The 22,333-nt window shown below is 38.7% G+C and overlaps 1 protein-coding gene across 3 annotated transcripts; it reads left to right on the top strand.

The window, feature by feature from the left end:
- Positions 1-226: 226 nt before the first annotated feature.
- On the top strand, positions 227-16,569 carry RNMT (RNA guanine-7 methyltransferase). 3 transcript variants are annotated; one of them, XM_027885370.1, is made up of 11 exons: positions 227-342; positions 1,705-1,987; positions 4,124-4,256; positions 5,731-5,853; positions 6,739-6,854; positions 8,240-8,421; positions 9,009-9,173; positions 10,279-10,396; positions 11,401-11,502; positions 12,904-12,937; positions 14,772-16,569. In XM_027885370.1, exons 2-11 carry the CDS (start codon positions 1,748-1,750, stop codon positions 14,807-14,809), a joined length of 1,251 nt encoding a protein of 416 aa, XP_027741171.1. In that variant the 5' UTR covers positions 227-342; positions 1,705-1,747; the 3' UTR covers positions 14,810-16,569. The 3 variants fall into 3 exon arrangements, with proteins under 3 accessions (XP_027741171.1, XP_027741172.1, XP_027741170.1); XM_027885371.1 differs by lacking the exon at positions 227-342 and adding an exon at positions 536-781; XM_027885369.1 differs by lacking the exon at positions 227-342 and adding an exon at positions 536-810.
- Positions 16,570-22,333: the final 5,764 nt, after the last annotated feature.

Raw genomic sequence — 22,333 nt, 5'->3', positions numbered from 1 at the left:
TTTTTTCCCCTAATATCAAATCTGAATCTCCCCTGTCCCAGCTTATGGCCATTTCCTCTGGGCCTCTCCGTGCAGGCAGAGAGCAGGCCGGCCCCCGTCTCCCTGCACCCCTCTCTCAGGGAGTTGTAGAGAGCGGCGAGGTGCCCCCCGAGCCTCCTTTCCCGCGGGCCAAACACCCTCCCGCTCCCTCAGCCGCCCCTCACAAGACACGTGTTCGCCAGGGAACACTGCGCGCGCAGCGCCCTGTTTTCCCACTCCTTCCTTTCATCCCTTCCCCCGCTCCATCCCCCGGACGTGACGCTCGTCACTTCCTCAAACAGGGATGGCGGAGCGCTGGGACGGGTGAGTGCTGGGCTTCCCTCCCTCCCTCCCTGCCCGCCCGTCCGTCCCCGGGCGGACCCGCGGCGGTGCCCGGGGCGGGCGCGGCGAGCGGGGCCGGGCGGGCGCTGGGAGGCGTCGGCGCTGCAGTTAACGGGCGAGGAGGCCCCGAGGGCTCCCGGCCGAGTCACGGGGGAAGGAAGGGAGGGAGGGAGGGGAGGGAAGGGAAGGGAAAGAGGGGGCTCGTCTCGAGGCCGGCGGACCCGTTCCTCTACTTTTCTCTCCCCCCTCCTCTCCTCCCCCCCTCCCCTTCCCCACGCTCCCCCAGGCATTTTTTGCTTCCCGGCTGTTCCCGCGAAGGAGCTGCTGCTCCCCCTGGGCGCTTGGTTGTGAAAGTCGGATCGTTTCACAATTCAGCCCTTTAAACCATCTGCTTGGAATAGCCGCGTGAGCATAAGGAAGGGTGTGCTGCTGCTTTGGAAACTGAGTCAGGTGCTGCGGCGTAGTGGAGAGATTGGTTCTACGAGTTGCACTCTGAGGCCATCTGTTTTGAGGAGAGCTGCTCTGGTGTTTCTGTATAGTGGCCCCCTTAATGGATGTGTTCAGGCTTTAAGAGGCGAGCCTGGATACGGTGGCCTGTGCATGGTTTTTGTTAAGGAGTTGCCAAATTGCCTGGTCCTGTGCCTTATTTAAAAAGTAGGTGCCCCGCGCCCTGATGCTGATGTAAAAAAGATCAGGTATAAAGAAGGCTAGGTTGTCCTGCAGACCAAATGAGCTTTGTGGCGGTGGTTTTCAGCCCTATGGGCTGTGTGGGTATTTGTGAAGTGGAGATGTGGGAATGCATTTGAAGTTGAATATTCCAGGTTAGGCTGGGAGCATAGTGGGTATTCTTGACAAACTGGAAAATCTGCAACTGATATGAAAATTTGCTCGTAAGAAAACATTTTGATATTTTATTTAAGGACTTATATTTCAAAGCATATCAGGTTAAATAATGAATTTAGTAATTTGAGAGAAGCTGTGTCTCTACACAAAAAATTACTTTTAGGTTACCTTTTACAGGTAGGGAAAGAGGGAGATTACAGTCTCAAAACCAATAACACACTGCAGTTGAATCAATAAAGATGCCTAGGAAAGACTCAAACATGAATAGTAAAGATTATCTTAATTTGATCTTATTATAATGAGAGTACTTTGAAATTCCATATATTTTATTGTGCTGTCTTTTTGAAATAGCTAGTCATACTTGAAGTCTATATGTTGTCTAGGGCAAAAGCATGTTATTCTTTTATAATGCCAGTGTTATGTTTGAAAGTCATGATTGCAACCACCAGTAAGTGAAATTCAACACTGAAAATCTTTGGTGGTTTTCTTTCCCCTCTCTAGATTTCCATTCTGAGCAGTGGACAAGGAGACTAACTAGTCAAAAATGGCTGATGCAACCAAGACAGAAGAACAGGAATTAGAGAAGAGTTTGGCTGAAGAAGTGGAAAAAACACCTAGTACTTCCGAGTCAGATTCATGTGTGGGGTGTGGGGGTGAAGGTGACAGTTCCACCTCAGGTACAGTGCAGCCCACTGAAAATGAAAAAGAAGTTGGTCATGGTGATCAGGACAGCAGAGCAAAGAGGAAGAATTTAGATTCTGCAGGTGAACCTCCAAAGAAAATAGTGAGTATCGTTTATTTTGAGTTGTTTTCAGATCTTTTTCTCAAAACCTTAGCTCAAGAAAAGATTGAAAATATTTATGCTAAGCATATGTGAACCAGCATGAAACACCAAATATCAAAGTATGTGGGTAGCTTGCTAGCAAAATAACAGGTGCACAAATTATGTTGTCTTCACAGAAGAGAAAGAGGGCTGGTAATTAGAATGTTAGTCTCAGCACATGCCTTGTCTAATTCTAAGACTGTCCTTCCATCATCTGTGTGGTAGCAATCTGGTAGTGTAGGGTTTACTGGCATTAGTCCAAGTCCTGTATCTTGAACTCAGATCTCGTGTATGTTGTTATGCTGTGTGGTGGAGTAGTTATCTGTGCTTGGGAGGTTCTTCCACAAGGTGATTTTGTCCTTTCGTTTCATTGGTAAGGTATTGTATAGTTTACAAAACTCTTCAAACTGCATCCTGTTTGATATAACTTAAGTGTAATTTGTTTGCAAAGTGAAGTACTGAAAGATTTAAGACTTTTAAGACTACAAAAGTAGCAGAAAATATCTGCCTTTTTAAAGGGGAGGGTGAAAAGGGTAATGTTTTATACGATGCTGTCTTTTGCTGTGTATGAGCTTGTAGAAACAGATGCTTTAATATCCAGTCTAATTTTGACTTTTTGGGATGTTTAAGTGTCGTTCGAAAATGTCTTTGACCTAACGTTTTGTTTCTCTGTCCAGAATTTTCCCAGGATGTTAATTTATGGCTTAGCAGTCTGGTAAAATAAAGGGTGTCCTTTGCTGTGGTAGAAACATTATTAACCCTTTAATCTTTTTAACGATGTGGGATAAGGCTTAGATAAACAAGAAATATGTTGGTTTTGCGTAGCTTAAGGGTGGAGGGAGGTGTTTGAACATATCTGCCGGCATGTAGATGTTATTGCTGATGGCTGTTTGCAGCTGAGATGTTGTTAATGGTTTGTATGAGTATGTCCCCCACACTTGTCTAAGCCGTTCTAGCTCATGTCACCTTCAGTTGCCATTCAGAGAGCCATCTGTGCTTACCCTAAAAAAAAGAATAGAAGTGGTCAAAATATTTGTTAGTATCAGTCAGCCCGGTTTGGTAATAAACAGATGATGGAGATGGAGATTCCAGACAAATATGTCTGTATTCATCCTAAAAGTTAGCAAATGTATATGAAACACTGAAGAATTCACTTGTTATCGTAAAGTCAGTTAAATCTTCTTTTCCCTTGAGGAACAGCTATTTCCCAGATGCTGGGATATTGGCTTTTGTAGTCAACTGTGGAGAATGTTTTTAATGGTTGTGGGGATTCATACTGGCTTTATAGCACATTTGTGGGTTTTAACTGAGAATCCTTCACTCTGGTTTGTACTGTTATTTCAAATGCTTTTGTGCCTCACAGAATTTGTGTTGGTTCTCTGTGTTCTGTTGCTTTATTTATTTATAACTTATTTTCATTTCATGTATATAGTTGAAGATTATTTTCAAGGTGAAGAAATGTTGGGAGCATAGTATCTGGGTGTAGACTGCTTCTCTTTGTAACATGGGACAGAAATCTTTTGGAGTAAAGTTAAGGCTGAATCAGAGACATTTCTGTAGCTAACTGTTAAGCATTAGTTGGAATATATTGTTAAGTGATTCCTCATTCCTTACCATGGTCTGCTGTAAGCTCTGGCAGTGGGGTCCATCCACTTTGGGCTTTATGCAACATTGGCTAGTTGGCATTTTGATTAAATTGGCAATTTATACACTTCTGTCAATGAAAACACTGAATTTCTGAAACAAGCTTGAAGCTTGTTTCTGAAGAGGCTTGAAGTTCTTGGAGAAGGAACATTCTTTTCTTCAGTCCCAGGCTTAAGGGGAGTGCAACTGATTTTTTGAGAGCAGTGAGAGTATTAGAGAACTGAAAGTATTTCTCTGAGGGAAAGATGCTGGGTATTATCCCTTAGAAATTACTTGGATGAACTGAAAAAGGGACAGATATGGGAAATCTCTTTATAATGATGGTGCTCTTCATAGTATTGCTTGTTTGCTTTCTTAAATTCTTGAAGTGAACATGTATGTCTTTTGGTTAAATTAAAAAGTAATAAAAAAAAATTCACTCCTTGAGTCTATTCCTTCCTGTCATTTCTGCAGTCTGAGATAGGCCACGGGCAAGCTGTAGCTGCACATTATAATGAACTTCAAGAAGTTGGATTGGAAAAACGTAGCCAGTCTCGCATATTCTACCTCCGAAACTTTAATAATTGGACAAAGAGTGTCCTTATTGGTAAGCTTCTTTGATTGATCGCTTAGACTTGAGTAAAATGTAACCAGTTTTTGGATCAAAATGTAAATTTTTTGTTTCTGTACTTGATTGACGTCTCATAATACATAGTTTTTCAACTGCAGTGAAGTGTTTATATTTAATTTGAATCTCTGTGATAGTGTTTTATATTGTTGGAGTGTCAAATGTATGCTAAAGTTTTGAAGATTAACCAACTTAAAAAGTAGAATAAGTTCATACTAAATACTGTTCTTTGTGACATTTTTGCAGAGAAAAGTACAGCTTTACATCATAAAGAATTGAGCTGTTCTTAGATTGGGCTGTTCTTATTATTTAAGTCTAGCTCAAATAATTCCTTAGCCATTTTCCCAAAGCAGTCTGTGCTCTCTGGTCTTGGTTAAACAGTTCTGCAGGAAACTTAAACACATAAATATTTTCTCTGTCACCCATAGTCACTGGTTTAATAGATAAAAAAAACTAGAGGATGTAATTCTCTAAGAATCAGCAGGTTTTATTAGAAGGCAAAATCTGCTGTCCCACAGAGTGATTCCTAAGGGAGAAAACAAAACCCATCAGATATCTGCCAACAAAGAAAAGAATTACCAGCACAGCAACACAGGTTCATGAAGAGGGATCTGTGCCAGGAGATGTTGGCACCATTTGTCTCAGCATGCTGCTTTTTGTTGTGTTGTATCAGAGCAGTTAGAAGCAATATTTAGATTTATATAAAGCTGTTCCTGAAGCCTGTGTTGAAGCCTTTCTGTCATGAGGAATTTCAGCAGTGTGGCTTTATAGCAGTTGTATCAAAACATATTTCACGTCTCTTACTGTGAAGAAAAGTTGCTAGCATGCTGATATGTTTTACATAATATGCCAACATCAGTCAGAGCAGAGAGAATCTAGACAGAGTGGAGATAGAAGAGAAAATGAAACTGGTGTATGTAGAGTAAAAAGGCAGTGAACAAATAGGTAATGTTATTGCAAAGCCTTGGAGAGGGAGTGGAAAACATTATTCATTTTTGTAAAGTGACCAGGAAGAGATGTTGTTGTGGCTGATGCGTTTAATTGGCTTTTACTCTTCTGCAAAAGGTTTTCCCATACTTTCAAATAACAGCTGCCTTCATTATAATTGTAATGAAAGGGAACCCTGTTTCCCTGCCCATTCACAGGGTGGTTGTTTAGCCATGTGCAGTTTTGCCTCAGCCAGGGAAACAGTTCAGAGCTTCTGTCACGTTGCAGACAGAGCACAATAAGCACAGAAAATATTCATTGTCTTCTCCATAGTTTTAAAAGTTTGTGGTTCCTTTCATCATTCTAGACATTTAAGTCTAGACTTAAATATTAAGGGGACTTGTAGGCAAAGTAAGGTCTGAGGTGTTTTAAAATTCTCAAACCCTTTTGATCCTTTAGGCTTCTATGTGCAATACATGTGCAGTACAGAGATGTGTATATATGTTTCCTCTTTTTATTCTTCTAGGTGAATTCATAGACCGGGTAAGACAGAAAAAGAGTGATATAACTGTTCTGGATTTAGGATGTGGCAAAGGGGGAGACTTACTGAAATGGAAAAAAGGCAGAATTAAAAAACTCGTCTGTACTGGTAAGGAGACATAACTTTCTAGTGAAAGTACATCACGGTTTTATGGGAAGACAGAGTACATCTCCGGTATTTTTTTTTTTTTCCAGTAAGCCCAAGAATGCAGTGAATGTCTTTCTTTTGTCAAAAAAATATTTTGTCTTTTAACCTGAAGACATTGACTTGATTGCCAGCAGAAATACAAGAATAATTGGTTTTCTGTGTATTTAGCTTTCAATTCAAAAACAGTTAAAAACAGTTAAAAAACAAATAAACCCCACAATGTTGTGACAAAAAGTAGTCTTGGGTGTTAAAATTTTCAGACTCAGAAAGGGGGGAAAGCTCAAAACGAAATAAAAAAATCTTGTTTGAATAATCTACTTAGATATTGAGAGGCAGATACCATCTTCATTTTCCCCAAAAAGTATCCCAAGGATAATCAGAGGAAGTATTACTGTACTTCAAATTTAATTAGATGCTAAAAATCCATAAAATTCCCATAAGTTATGGGAATTATTCTGGGTATTCTACATTTTGCAGTGCTTTCTTGCACATTTTTCAGTGGGGCAGTATTCAGATACAGTTAATTCATTTACTTAAAAAAGTTCTTATGTAAATTCACTGTATATTGTCAGAAGCTTGATGCCTGAGAAAGGAACAGTCTAGAATTTAAAAAGATATCCTGTGATGTAACATATCAGAAATAATTGCATTTCAACAACTTTTATATTTGTAAGAACACTTAAGAATTAGAATCCCTGGGACCTGAACTGTTTTAACGGAACTGAAGATCATTTTTTTATCTCTGCCATATTGTACCTTCTGTGTTCCTGTAATCATTCAATTTTTCTTGTCTGGAGAGCAGTTTATACACCTTTTCTATTTTTTAAATTATCTTTTCATACATAGATATTGCTGACATTTCTGTGCAGCAGTGCAAGCACCGATATGAAGAAATGAAAGCCCGATGTCGATATAATGAACACATTTTTGATGCAGAATTCATACAAGCAGATAGTACCAAGGTACAGTTTCTATGCTTTGTAATATTTTGGAGATTTAACATTCTTTTGTTAAGTAAGTATAGGAAGTTGATGGTAGCGCTATAGGGTTTTGGGCATATATTTGTTTAAAATCAGATTATTGTATTACCAGGAGAATCAGCCATGTGAGTTACTGGAAGGTTGCTTAACATGTAGTTAGATGCATTTTGCTGCTGTTGTGCAGTGTAATATTTGTGAAGCTTAAATGTCTTTTTCATATAATCAGTCTGGTACTTTCAGTCTCTTAACTTGACTAGGGGAACACAGTGACTTCTCACCTCTGGAGTTTCTGTGAGCCAGCATGGGATGTTGGAAACAATCTTGGTGAATGTGTTTTTAATAGTGGAATAAATAAGGGGCTTTTTCTGATTTGATTTGTACATTTTGCTTATCCTATTTTTTTCCCTAGCTGCATTTTAGTTACTTGTATCTTCAAAGCTTGCATGATAGAGCATACACTGTTGGGAGGCAATGGTGAATGTGTTGCTGAGGCTTAGGAGACAGTCTTGTAGCCAGAACTACTTTTGCTTCCTAGAAATGCAGGCTGAGAGCAGCCTGCTGATTGTAAGCTGAAGGACAGAACCTGCCTGTTTTCAGCATGTATGTCGAAAAGCTGAACCTGTTCTCAGCTTTGCAGGAAGGGTTGTTTGCTGAATTCTTGGTTGTCTTTCCTTCTTCTGAGTATTGTGTAAAAGAAGTCTGACAAGAAGAGTTAGAGAAGTGCTGAGTACAGGGTCAAACTTTGACAGGCTTTATTTAACCTGACAAATTTCAAGGGCTTCAAGTTCTTCAGATTTTAGTTACCTAGGTCTGGAGTGGGTAGGAGTGTGTTAGTACATGTGTATGTACGCAAGAATACAGACAAATACAACTTGGTGGGCAGAGCAAATCACTGTATTTAAAACAACTCCTTCTTTCAAGTATATGCCTAATGGGTCAATTCTCATTCTCTGAGAGACTTTGTAAACTGAAAATTCATTTTATTACAGTTTTTTTTCCCCAGTTAAACGGTGGCCAGTTATAGACCCTCAGCAGTAAAGAACCTGTGGAAACTACTAGGTAACTAACGTTGGGTTTTGGCCTTTCAGGTGCAGAGCTGTTACTTGACAACATGAAAAGAATTTGAGGACATGATAACTTTGAAATTGTGTGTATTCTTGGTGTTCCTAAATATTGTGTATGGCTTTCTGTGTAGCAGAGAACTTTTTCTTACTCTTACCTTTTTCATCTTGTCCATGTTGAACTTGTGAAGGAATGAGCACTGAAAGGGAAAGCTTCAAAGGATTATGGGTGTAGTGTATTTATTGGAAGATCTACATGAATCATGCGTGTTTCTGTAGCTTTTGTTTCTTTTAAATCTATTTCAGGATCTCTTGTCTTCCAAATATAATGATCCAGATATGCGCTTTGACATTTGCAGCTGTCAATTTGTTTACCATTACTCATTTGAGACATATGAGCAGGCTGACATGATGCTTAAAAACGCTTGTGGGAACCTCTCTCCTGGAGGTTATTTCATTGGCACAACTCCAAATAGCTTTGAACTTGTGTAAGTACTGTTATATTCTATTAGTCTTTCAGAAGTCTGTGAAGCCTTGTTAAGTGATAATTGTTCTTTCAGTACTCCAATACATTTGGGGAAACAAAAGTGAGGTTTTTTGCAAAAATTTTGGATTCTAGTAAAAAAAATCTCACTCATGAACCTGACTCAAACAGGTAAATCAATCCTAATCCATGTCTCTTGCACCCGGGCTCTTCTGGTATAGACAATAGGTCTTCACACACTCTAGCCCTCTGTAGTGACTTACATAGTGGCAAAATGACTACAGCCCAGAGAAAAACTGTCAGGGTTTTGTGGTTGTTCCAAAAAGCCTGTCTTGCCCACGTAGACTTTCTGAGCTAAAGGTCAATCTTCTAGGTCCATTAAGTCCTTGTTGTATAGGAATGATAAACTGTTCAAACCTAGCATGTGGCTTCATTTCATTGTTTCATTTCCTTATTAGGTAAGGAAGGTGGGAAACTAGAGAGATAATTGAATACTCTAGCACGGTGAGAAACTTTCAGGCCTCTTAAGTGTAGCTTTCGTTGCCAGTTAAATACTGGTCAATTAATGTTTGTTTATATCTCATTTTATAGGAAGAGACTTGAAGCTTCAGAAACAAATTCATTTGGGAATGACGTGTACAATGTAAAATTTGAAAAGAAGGGAGACTATCCTTTATTTGGCTGCAAGTATGATTTCCACTTGGAAGAAGTGGTTGATGTCCCTGAGTTCTTGGTTTACTTTCCATTACTGGAAGAGTAAGTTAAGTTTTAAATTGATTATACAATGAAAGCTCTGGAACATAATAAACATTTTTTTAGTTTATACGTCATTGCATAACACTTGCAGAAAATAATGTTTTGGTTTTCTTATTATATTTTTTAGTTCTTAGGGTTTTTTTGTTGCTCCAAATGCAGAGGTTTCTTGCATTTCCATCCAACCCTGTAATCTGTCCATTGCACACAATTGAGGGTGCTCTAGTCAGAAACTGTGAAGACTTAAACTAGGTCTCAGACAAGAACATGTGTATCTGATACGTTGGATCTGTCAGCAAATTTTTACTGCTGTCAGCTTTTTCTTCTTTGATCTTAACTTCTTGAGGGGTTTCTTTCTGTGCTTTTTCTAGTCCTTCAGGAAGCTTTCTTGTGTGTCCTCTTCATCGTGGTGCCTCTTTCTTGTCTTCTACAATTTTCTTTGAATGTTCTTAGGATTTTTCCCATGACTTATTTTTTCTTGATCTTTGAGCATATATTTTGCTGTTACCTCTGTGTGAACTCAGATTTACCTTTCCCAGCCTGTGTTCTGAGGTACAGGCAAATGTTTCCATGTTGGGGTTTTTCCTGCTGTTCAAGCTCAGGATGCTGAAACAATATTAAACTTTCCCATCAAGCCCATATATTCTCACACCCTTTGTTTGTAGTTCTCTATGAAAAATACCAGCATCTGTCCCTGACAGCTGTAACTGCAGTGTTGCATGTCCACAGTGTCTACGTATAATTAAGACACTAAATCTAGCAGAAATAAGTTCTCTAAATATATCCCTAATTTCTGACATGACAGATACTGCAGGGAAAAGAGCGTAGTGTGCCTGGAAGTTCTGTATTTTGGGAGAAGAGTAATTTTTCTATTAAAATGTTTGTAAATCACTTCTGTCTAGATTTTTTTTGTCCTAATTAAAAAAAAGTACCGTTTGTAGTGGTGCTGCAGCTTTTTTCATTTAATGTCTTAACTAAAAAAAAAAAAACTCTAAAAAAAGTGTAATCCTAATGAATACCATAAGATGTCACTGTGGCTTAAAATAGTTCCTTTGAAAAGAAAGCTACAATAATTTTGGGGCTTCCCTAATCAAATTTATTTTGACAGAATGGCAAAGAAGCATGGTATGAAATTAGTCTACAAAATGACATTTCGGGAATTCTATGAAGAAAAAATCAAGAATGATGAGCATAAAATGCTGTTAAGGAGAATGCAGGCCTTGGAGGTAAATTTGAAGTTGACTTGTTTCATTTTAATAGCGCTTTACTTCTTGTTAATTATTTGTGCAATAATTGAAATTCTCGTTGCGAACATTTTGCAACTAGTTAGGAGCTACCAATAGAAAGAATTTAACTCCTGGAACTGAAAGTGTGACTGTGGTGGGTTGACCTTGACTGGCTGCTGGACACCCACCAACCCTCTCTCTTATTCCCTTTTCCCAACTGAAATAGGAGAGAAAATAGGAAAATAGGGAGAAAATAGGAAAAAAAACACCTGAGACTGAAAGCTGTGTTTTTGTGCAAGAAAGATTGAGTGAAAAGACAAAAAGGAATCTTTGTGGGAATAAAAGGCTGTGTTTGTAAAAGGAAATGGTACTTCACTGTAACTGAGTTTATGTTTTTGCCCGATGTTTTTGCATTTTTTATCCTCATTTATCCTGGATCACTGTAGCAGCTTCAGAGAAGTTTTTCCATGCCACCTCTGAGACTTTGGCTTTACTTGCAGTTCTCTGTGCTTCCCTTCTCCCTCAAACATTAGAATTCTTCAGCATAAAACTATCAAGTATCTGGTGACTTACTAAATTGAGTCACATGGGCTGCAAGTGAACTTGACTGTCCTTCTTGACTCTGAAAGTGCTGGTGCTGTGTGTGGGCTCACATTGTCAGTGGCATGGTGACACAGCCTTTGACCTTCTTAGAAAAGTGAGAGTTATCTTAAAGTAGTGGCCACTTACAATTGAGGACTGAATTGTTACACGCAGATTGCTTGTAACTGGCATCCTTACTAAATATATCTTAGTTTTGAAGAATCAGTTGTATACTAATTTCCTGGTAAGTAGGGAGTATCAAACCTGTTCCTGAGGGTGCTATAAAGGAGACACTTAAATTTAAAATCTTCTTCAAGAATTACCTGTTTTCTGGACTGTGTTGTGACAAACTCATGACTGATGTGATTAGGGTATCTTACTATGCAATTAATGGGTTTTCTTATGATTTTGATGTTCTCCAGCCATATTCTACATTTGGTGATTCCAGGCATGTTTCTGATAAACCTGATGATTATGACCATGCAAAAGAGTTCATCAAAGATGGCAAGGCAAAGTTACCATTGGTAAGTTTCTTCATACTTCACTAGAGCAAGTGGTGTCTAAAATTGGGGTCCTGTTTTTTTGGATGTGTGGTGCCTTCATTTCAACTGCAATAGAATTAGTATGAATGTCTCTTTGCATGTGAAAAATTGTAGAGCTACAGGACTGAGGAGTTAATTTTATCTGTATCCCATACTCAGAGAATCAAATTCACTTGATTTAGTAACTATTAAGAAATTTTGTAATATTGTGAAAGGGAAAGGATATTTCTCCATCTTACTTGTTCTAACTGCTTTTAATTTGAAAACTATTCTTATGTTTCTGCACCTCCACACTACATTTAAAGTGACTCCAGTCCTCTGATAGGAAAGTTGAAAATTTTGTTCATGACACTGTATATATTTGAAATCGTCCTTTTCACTGTCACAGATTCAACATGGGGCTGGTCACCTTTTCAAGTTTTTCCACTTGAATGTTTCTTTTTTTAATCATTGGTTCATCTACTGTTTGTGCTCTGAATTCTTGACAATATAGTCCTTTTATTGTATATATGGAAATATATAAAAGTCCTACATCAAGAAGGAAAAGAAACCTGCTTTCAATATTTGAAATCTAAAAACTTTAAAAAGCAAACTGCTTCTTTTAAGACACAGGCTTAAGAACATGAGAATGACCAAGTCAGACCAAAAGACCTCTCTTGCCAGGTGCTTCTTTTTTGGTCAGGGTCGGTGAATGGGTAGCATATGGACTGAACTGTGCCCCCCAGTGAGAACTCCTGGGAAGGAGGTGGAGTGGGCAGAGCAAAAAAACCCCCTTGTTTCTTAATTGATGGGGTAAATGGCAGCAGCTTTTCACTTGTGGACTTGCCCTGATTTCATCTGGTCAGCTGAGCTGGGAGTAGATTTCCTAGGTTGGTTGTCAGGCTGTTGTTTTTCCAGAATGTGTGAGTTGGGTTGGGAGTCAGTATCTTGCAAACAGAGTTTCTGTGGGCTGTGGGGAAGTACTAGGTGGAGGGCAGGCAGTGTTCCTGGGCAAGGTGGCAGCACCGAGATACGGGGCCTTTTCTTGACTCCTGCACAAGTGTTGAGTGTATCAGGGTGGAAACAGCAGCTTCAGCCAGGTCAAGTCACCCTGATGTGTGGTGATGCACCCAGCATGCTCTCTGCATTCCAGAGGCATCCAGACCAACAGACTGCTGGCCCATTTTCCTATACCTGTGTGATTTAGATGTGTTGTATTGTCTGGCACGTTCCAGTTCACTCCCATCCTAGTTATTGGAGTTTTAAGTATCTGTGGTCTACAGTAATGCTCTTCTTGTCCCTAAATAGCCAGTCAATGTGAAAGATTGATTATCCTGAGTTAAATCAGTGTTTTATTGCTCCTTCATTTTTGTTGAAACTGTGTTTTCCTTTGTCACCTTCTAGGGAACCTTGAGTAAATCTGAATGGGAAGCAACAAGTAAGTAATATTTTGAAAACTCAGTATTGATTGAATAACTGCTATGGAAAGTGTATAAAATAGCCTGTTGGTTATAGAAGAAAATACCAATTTTAAATGTAACAAGATGTTATTATTTGTGTAATTCACATGCCTATGGATGCATTATGAAGTGCACACATTGCAAGAAATTGGGAGGAAAATGCGTAAAATAGGTTAGAATTTTGTTTTTTTTAAATGCCTTCTAATACACAGAATTTTGGGCTAAAATAGTTTTGGGACTATCCCTTACTTGGGATGTATGAAAAAATGATGCCAGTGTTAAAGAATTATTTTGCTAATGTTAGAGGATTAAATACTACCCTTCTGTATGGTACACTCAGATATTATACCGTTATCAGTCAATTAGAAAACAAACTCCAGTTGGGACATACATTCACCAAAAATAATACAAACCTGTTTGGGAAAGACAGGAACCAGAGCTTTACTCTTTTCCTGTAGTGATACATATATCAGGAAGAAGCAATTAAAACATGAATAGTGAAGAGGTATTTGAATTTTCTATAAAGGGAAGAGAAAAATTCAGTGCCTCAGACACTGCAAAGGCATTAAATAGGTTTTGAAATTATGTGAGCACATGCCATGGAAATCTTCTGATATTGGATTTTTCCAATGTTTAGATCAATAAAAACTCAATTATAAGGGACTGAGAATCTAAGGATAAAAATTGATTCCTGGAGAGATTTTTACTTAATTCTGTGTAAGTGCAGCCAAGCAGAATTTGCATTTTTGTAGGTCATTGTTCTGGTTGCTTTAGGGATTTGAAAGCAAATAAAAATTGCTATTTAATTCACAAATGAAAAAATCTTCAATCTGCTTTTTTAAATTATTATCGAATTTTTAAAAGGCATGAATCATAAGGAAGACATTAATTCCAGCAATGGAGAAGTATTATGTAAGCTATTAATTGAATTGAGAGGAGCTTTTTATACCTTTAGAAGTTCAGTGATTACTGTGTTTCCTAAGTAGTCTTGTTTTCCAGAGAGATTTGGAATACAGAGCTTCTGATAACTTGCTCATTGCCTGGAACTTTGCTTTGTTGCTGAGGAATAGATAGACTTGTCTTGAAAGATTTACAATGTAGCTATGGCACCTCATCCATTAAAATAAAAGTTAAGTGGAAATCCATAAATGTTTATTAGACTCATGGCCTTCCGGTAACTGGTTTAATGTATCTGTCTGGTGTGGAGCACAAGAACATCCAGCTTAGCTGGCATTGATTATATGCCAAGTAAGAGTTTTCCAGAGGTGCTGGTGTGGACTTTAGGAATATCCATTACTAAAATCATACTGTTCTGGACTTATAATTTCTTCTTTGTTCATCAAAATTTTAAAAAGGAAAATTAGTATGTGTCATGAGTTTATTCACTTTTCATTTGAAAATGAAGGTGATAATTTCACCCCTAATTGTCCATTGCTGTGTGTATGAAGGAGTCTTAACTTACTTGCATATGACTTTTTATGTGCTAGTGAATGTTAATTATGTGTAGAATGGCATAGTACTCTATGAATTCCATTCACATTTCACTAGTATCATTAACTGAATTACTGTTGCATTTACCTTATCTGCAGTACTTAAAATATTTTGCTTTTGTGCATTCTGTGCTCTATTGTGAAAAAAAGTATGCTAGACTTGAGTGCTAGAGTTACTCATTGGGAAACCATAACATTTTTTATCATTTCAGTAATCTGCTAACAGGTTGTTTGGACAGAATATCAACCTGATAACATGCTCAGAACTTAACTGAGTTGCCAAGGAAGCTGAAACTTTAAATACTCGCATTTTCTTTTTTAGGTATTTACTTGGTATTTGCATTTGAGAAGCAGCTGTGAAACTTCACATACTGGATGCAGCAAGAAGAGATCATATCCATGTGCAAGTTGGAATGGTCAGAAATCCATTGTGGCAACTATTTTTTTATTTTTTATTTTTAATTATCAGAAGTGTGCAGGACACTACCAAAAACTAGGGCAGCTCGTTATTCAGAGTTACATTGCCTGTCTGTGACAGATGGACTTGTGTGTGTATATATAAGAAAGATTCTGAACCAGTCTTTTTAAGCGTTTGTAAGCAATCTGCATGCTCTCAAAACTTGTGTTTGAACTGACACAACTTTGTTAGACACAAAGGTTTTGTTAGTAGATGTATGTTTGTGATTACAAGCCTGACCCTACACTTTCTGAAGTTGATGGAAAGATGACTGTTGACTTTGATGGTGCAGAATGAGGGCCTAAATACTGTACTTCAGAGCTCAGTTCATAATGAGATCTATTCAGACATAGAGGGTATGTCTACATTGCATGCAGAGCAAAAAATACCTTAGTCAGTTTGAGTACCTCCATGCTGTGCTCGAGCCTGCAGTGTAAATCTACCTTAGTGGTATTCACGGTGTAGTTTACATGGTAAAATCACATGATGTTCTTGTTTTTCCTGCTTGCTGATACATAGTGTCACTTCATGGTGCTTTTAAGATTAAACAAGTTTGTTCTGTACAAAACTGCTCTGAACGTACTCAATTTCTAACGATTTAAATCTCTGCTTCGTTTTTCCAAACATGACTATGTGGTAATCAGTAACAGCTGCTGAACCTAAATTACTGAACATTTTCTGTTGTTAATACAGAAAAGACTCTCCTGACTTTTTGATAGTTTTAATGTTTCTTGAACTTACTAGGCAGATCTTAACATGCATTTCTTTCTTTTTCATAAAATTCCGAGTGGGCTTGGCAGTTATGGTAGTGATGGGGACCTCACTGCAGTCCTTAAGGCATTAGAAACGGAGTCATGTCACGGATCACGAACCAGAAGGGGAGCCTGTGAAACATTTGAGGATAACAGCAGTTCACTCTGGAAGGGAGGGCTGTATATATGTGTACTCACCCTGGTACATGTGGGTAACAATCCCCAAATTAGAGCCAAATATTTTGTTTGGGAATATAACGTAGTGATACCAGTAGACAGAACTGTGCCTAAGTACCATCTTAACTGCTTGTTAGTCTTTTAGAGCTGGCTTAGAGATTTCTGGGGCAGTGTTTGCCCAGCTTTCCAGTGGTTGTAGCCACCAATTACTGAGAAGGCCTGAATACTTCATGTTTTTTCTCTCTATATTTGGGCTAACAGTAGCTGATGGCTGCTGTTAGCTGCTATAGTTTATGTAGAGAAGAAATGATGAAATTCTGATGGTACATGAGTATTTTGAAAAGTAATGATAAACCTAGAAAAGAATGTTTCCATTAGAGTTAAGTATTCAAATTGAGTTTGTAGTTGTTTTGCCTTCTCCCTGTAATTAGGTTATATTCTTTCTTCCATGACTCATTTTTTTAACTGTATAAAAGAACTAGTATAACCTTCACTGAAGCAGTAGAATTAGTCAGTTCTGCTGCTGAAATTAAGAAAACAAGACTTTCTTGTCTGCTAGAATTAGTACTCATGAAACTAGCTGAAAATGCTGACTTTAGAAGTGCTGAAATGTTTCCTTGAAAACTGTGTGCGTCAAAGCTGGTTTTGTTAGATTTCTTGTATCAAATTTCATTTGAAAGTACATTGTTATGCTATTTTTGGAAGAAATAAGAATAATAAAAACAAGGGGAATATGGTGGAGTGTCGTTCCTCTGTTAAGCAAATCTCAACATACCACATAGTCACGTAATAGTTGAGATTGGAAGTGAATTCTGGAGGTCATTTGATCCAAACTCTCTGCTCAAGCAGGTTCACTCAGAGCTGGTCGCCCAGGACCATGTCCAGACAGCTTTTGAATAGCTCCAAGAATGGACTCAACAGCCTCACTGGACATCCTGTGCCAGGGCTTGGTCAACCTCACAGTAAAAATGTCTCCTGACATTCAGAGGGAACTTGCTGTGTTTCAGTGTGTGCCTGTTGCCTCTTACCCTGTCACTGGGACTTTACATCCCCCCTTGGGGTATTTGTGCACATTGATAAGATTACTCCCCTGACTTAAGAATCTAGACTTAGAATCAAAGAATAGCCTAGGTTGGAAGAGACCTTAAATATTTCATTCCAACCCCCTGGCTGTGGGCAGGGACACCTTTCACTAGACCAGGTTGCTCAGAGCTCCATCCAGTTTGGCCTTGAACACTTCCAGGAATGGGGCATCCACAACTTCTCTGGGAAACATGTTCCAGTGCCTCACCACCCTCACAGTAAAGAATTTCTTCCTAATATCTAATCCAAATCTGCTGTCTTTTAGTTTGAAGCCATTCCCTGTTGTCCTGTCATTACATGCTCTAGTAAAAAGTCCCTCTCCATTTTTTTTTGTATGCTCCCTTTGGATCCTGGAAGGCTGCTCTAAGGTGTCCTGGTTTTAGCTAGGGTAGAGTTAATTTCTCCTCAGCAGCTGGTACAGTGCTGTGTTTTAGATTCAGAATGAGAATGGTGTTGATAACACACTGATGTTCTGGTTTTTGCTAAGTTGTGTTTATTCTAAATCAAGGACTTTTTTTTTTCCCTTGTCACATGCCCTACTAGTGGGAGGGAGCATAGCTGGGACAGGTGGCCCAAACTGACCAAAGGCATATTCCACACCATAGAATGTTGTGCCTGTATGTAAACCATGGGGAGTTACCTGGACAAGGGACCTGGCTGCATTCAGAAAGGGGGGTCTGGCATTGGTCAGAGAGTGGTGAAGCAATTGTATTGTGCATCACTTGTTTGTTTCCTTTTAAATATTATTATTATTATTATTACCATTATTATTATATTTTACTTTATTTTCAATTATTAAACTGTTCTTATCTCAACACACAAGTTTTACTTTGATTCTCCTCTCCATTCCACCACAAGGGGGGGAAAGAAGAGAGGTTGAACAAGTGACTGCATGATGCTTCATCTTCAGCTGGGCTTAAACCATGACATGAGGTCACCTCTAAGCTTTCTCTTTTCCACACTGAACAATCCCAATTCTCTTACCCTTTCCTCATAGGAGAGGTGCTCCATCCCTCTAATCACCTGGGTGGCCCTCCTCTGGAATCACTCCAACAGGACAGTTTCCTTCCCGTGTTGAGGACCCCAGAGTTGGACACAGCACTTCTGGTGAGGTCTCACCAGAGCAGAGTGGAGGGACAGAATCACCTCTCTTGCCCTGCTGGCCACGCTGCTTTTGATGCAGTCCAGGACACAATTGGCTTTCTGGGCTGTGAGCGCACATTGCCAGCTCATGTCCGGCCTCTCATCCATCAGCACCCCCAAGTCCTTCTTGGCAGGGCTGCTCTCAATCTCTTCATCCCACAGCCTGTGTTATACTGGAGGTTGCCCTCACCCACATGCAGCACCTTGCACTCGGTCTTATTAAACCTTATGAGATTCCCATGGGCCCACTTGAGCTTGTCCAGGTCCCTCTGGATGGCATAACATCCCTCAAGTGTGCTGCAAATCTTACATGTTCTCCTGTTAAAACACCTGAATAGGTTAATTTACATAATGAACATCTCAGTCCTTCGACTATGAGTGTTTTCCTTTTGAGTCAGTCTATTTAATAAAACACTCTCTTGTCTAATACCTATTTTTATGAAAATAAGTAATTATATGCTGTATACTAATTACTAAACTGTGGTTTTTAAATAATTTAAAAACCGTTAATTTAGGGAATGTTAAACTGGGTAGCAACAAATTCAAAACATCTGTGGAGTATTCAAGGGGCTGATAATAAATCCAATTTTGCAATCCACTTATTACCAAAGTAATAGTGCTTCTGGAGAAAGAAATGGCTCATCTAATATCAAGCAGGATTAATAGTAGTCCTGTAATCTCAGTCCTTGATGTTCCTTGTATGCCACAAATAAGAACTTCCTTGTATGGAAGTGAGGGAATGAACACCTATATTGTATATTATGAATGTAAATAAGCGTCCTGAGTTTTCATAAGTGTGAAGCACAAAAATCAGGTAATTTAAGTGACAAAAGATGTGGAGACAAGTGTTTGGGTGGTTTTTGGACAAGAAACCTCACTGGAGATTTAAAGAGGAAAGTCTGAAATCTGAATCCTTGCACTGATGACATTATGAATGCTGCATACTGAACTAACTGCTATAACTCAACTATTTCAATGACTGTTAATATAGTTTATTTCTTTGCAGCTTCAGTGTGCAGCGTTTTACGTGGATGTGGTAGTACTGGTGAAATGGCTTTCCTTCAACCTCCCTTATAGCATACCCCTGTAATACATCACTATCACAGATTTATGTACTGCCTTGAATGTTTCTGTTACTTAGAGAACAGATGTAAGGCAGAACAAAGCTAACTTGATCAATTAGGTTTTGTTAAGTTAAAAGGTTTGTGATGCTGTTTTAATGGAAGCAGTCATCCTTTCTTCATCTTATAAAAGCTGGTTCTCAACATTGTTGTCTTTTTATTTGCATTAATGTGTCTCCCAGCAACTGAAATCCGTTTTCAGGGCAGGGTATTTGAGCATTTAAGGTCTTACTGATCTGTGCTGTTAATAGTTGAAGACCAAACAAAGAATATTTTTTTAGTTCATAGGCCATATTGTTTCAGTGGCCGGTTCATAAGGGTTGTGCTCTCTCCCTCTTAGTCTCACAGTCCATTCTGCACAGTCCATCCTCTGCATTCATTCAAGTTGTGTTTCTGACAGTCTGATTTGATCACTAATTGCAATTAAACTGCAATTTTACTCTCTTAGCAGTGGAGTGAACATCACCATGGGATTTAGAGTAACAATGCTCACATTGCTGGAGTCATACTTTCTCAGTCCCGCCTTTGGTGCTTGACTCTTCTTTTGCAGCTTTTTCATAGACTATTCAGCTGGTGACTTACTAGCTCCCAACTAGTAACATCTTCCTGCTCAGTTTGTGCTCACTTCTAACTGGACAGTCATGGAATTGTTCTGACTTTAGACACAAGACTAATCTTTGTTTGTAGGTTTTTAACTCAAAAAGCTACATCAAATAATAAACACAAAGAAAACCTTGGTTTATATATATAAAATACAGCTTTAAAATATCTAATTTTTATAGTCCTAGGAAACTTCTCTGTGGAACAGTAATTTTCTGGTAGCAGAATTATTCTGAATTTTTTAGTCCAAGTAGTCCTTTTCTTTCTTTGGTTCACTTTGACTCCTACAGTGCACGTCTGTGCAACAGACAGCTAGAACTGAAGCCTGCTTTACAAAAGAGCTGTGCGCTGAACAAATAACAATAATTACAGGGTTGGAAATTGTTGGCTTCCTTGTGTAATTTATAAAAGAATTAAATGTTTCTTCAGCTAGAAGCAAATCACTGCTTCCTCTTAACAACACCCTCAAGTTAAAATTGGGCTTCTTAACAAGTATGTAGGAGTGTAATGGTAGAAATGGGAGGATCTGGTCTGACTACCGAGAATCTGAGCCCACAGGTGGCTTTTAGGCAAAACCATGGAACCTCAACTGTGGTAACCAAGGGACTGATTACATAGTGTACAATTTGTCTAATGCCTGTTTAAGCTAAAAATCATGTAAAATTTAACACAAGATGAGAAAAAGACATAGTCCTAAGCTTCCCTAAAGACATACCTGTCAGTGATTAGGTTAAATATGTATTTTTGCTTATGGGTTGTATCCCTAGCTTGTGGTGTGATAGCACTTGCATGTTTAATTCTGTACAGACAGGTGAAAGAATAGTTTATCCTCTGAAGACCAGTCTTTAAATCAGAAGACAATGGTTTTCTGTGTTACTCTACCTGGATTAACATTGCCTTCACTAGTACTATGGTTTTGTGCCTAAATAAAGACAAACTTATGTTTCATTTTAATTCTGTAAGAATATTTTGGCTCTTTAATAGAATCATAGATAGGTTCATGTTGGAAGGGACCCATAAGATCACCTATTCCAACCCTTCTGCTGTGGCCAGGCACAGGTTGAAAATTTCCAGGGATGGAGCATCCACAGTGTCTCTGGAAAATCTGTCCAGTGCTTCACCCCCTCACAGTAAAAAGTTTCTTCCTCATATCTAATCTAAATCTACCTTCTTTTAGCTTAAAACTGTTACACCTTGTCCTTTCACTTCAGGCCCTTGTGAAAAGACTCTCATCATCCATCTTATAAGCCCCCTTTAAGTATTAAAAGGCCTCAATAAGGTCTCCCTGGAACCTTCTCCAAGGTAAAGAATTTTGAGCAAAGCAGAAATACTTTATTGTATGTTTGTGATGAGTTGATCCTGACGGGATGCCAGGTGCCCACCAAAACCTCTCTAGCACTTACCACCTCAGCTGGGCAGGGGAGAGAAAATATAATGCAAGGTTCCTGGATGAAGAGAAGGACAGGGAGAGATCACTCACCAGTTACTGTCATGGGCAAAACAGACTCGACTTGAGGAAATCAACTGAATTTATTACCAATGAAATCAGAGTCAGATAATGAGAAAAACTAAACCTTAAAAGAACCTCCCCCCACACCTTGCTTCTTCTCAGGCTCAACTTCACTCCCAAATTCTCTGCCTCCTCACCTCCAGCAGTACAGGGGAATGGGGAATAGAAGTATATAGAAATACAAATTATGAAATTACTGTTGTTTTATGAAATTCTGCTGATGAAGATGGGGTTGCTGTTCTACTAATCACTAGCAACATATTACAAAAAAAAAAAAAGCAAAAAAAAGCACAAGTTTTATGTTTTTCTTCTTCAGAGGTTTCAGTTGACTCCTGAGGTTAATGGGAATGAAATACATAATTTGACTGCTGCCTTCAGTTTTTATATGCCAAGCAATTTCATGCCCCTCTTTCCTAACAAGTGAAGAGAAGAAAGATATCCTGCTGGTAGAAGTCCATTAATTTTGCAGCATTGTCACCTGTCATTCTCATGGCATTACTTAGAGATCTCAAGACAAAACAATGGAGTTTTATAGGGGCACCGCTTTTAAAAGACTATCTAAAATGTTGGATTATTATTAGACTTTCATCTACAAACAGCCTGACAGAAGAAGTCAGTGTATTAAACGACTTTCCTCTATTCTGACATTACTTTTGTATTACAGATTTTAATTTTAGTCATCATTCCTATTGTTAATTTTTGCTAACTTCAAAGATGACTTAGGTGCTCTGATGAAGAGCATCTGCAGTGTCTGTGCATCTGCAAATGAGTCACAGCTGGAGCCTGCTGTAGAATTTTTGTCTCAACAATTGATTTCATTAGATTTTGCCTTAAAAATGGTTTGTGCATGGTAGGGCAGTACACCTTACAATAAATAGAAGAGCAGATAAAAGGATTTTTTTTTTTAAATTTTCTGTGTTTCCTTTTTCCCCCTCATTCTCTATTCTGCTGTCAAATGCAATGCTGAGTGTTTTTCAAGTTTCCTTTGGGAGTCGATCAGTTCAGTTATTGTAACTGAGACTTTTATAGTGAGAATATTTG

The sequence above is a fragment of the Empidonax traillii genome, unplaced genomic scaffold (assembly GCF_003031625.1).
Source record: "Empidonax traillii isolate 1590-97213 ecotype Southwest subspecies unplaced genomic scaffold, ASM303162v1 scaffold165:size1224784, whole genome shotgun sequence".
Classification (NCBI taxonomy): Eukaryota; Metazoa; Chordata; class Aves; order Passeriformes; family Tyrannidae; genus Empidonax; species Empidonax traillii.
The sequence above is the reverse complement of the archived record's forward strand: the minus strand, read 5'-3'. Positions and strand labels throughout refer to the sequence as shown.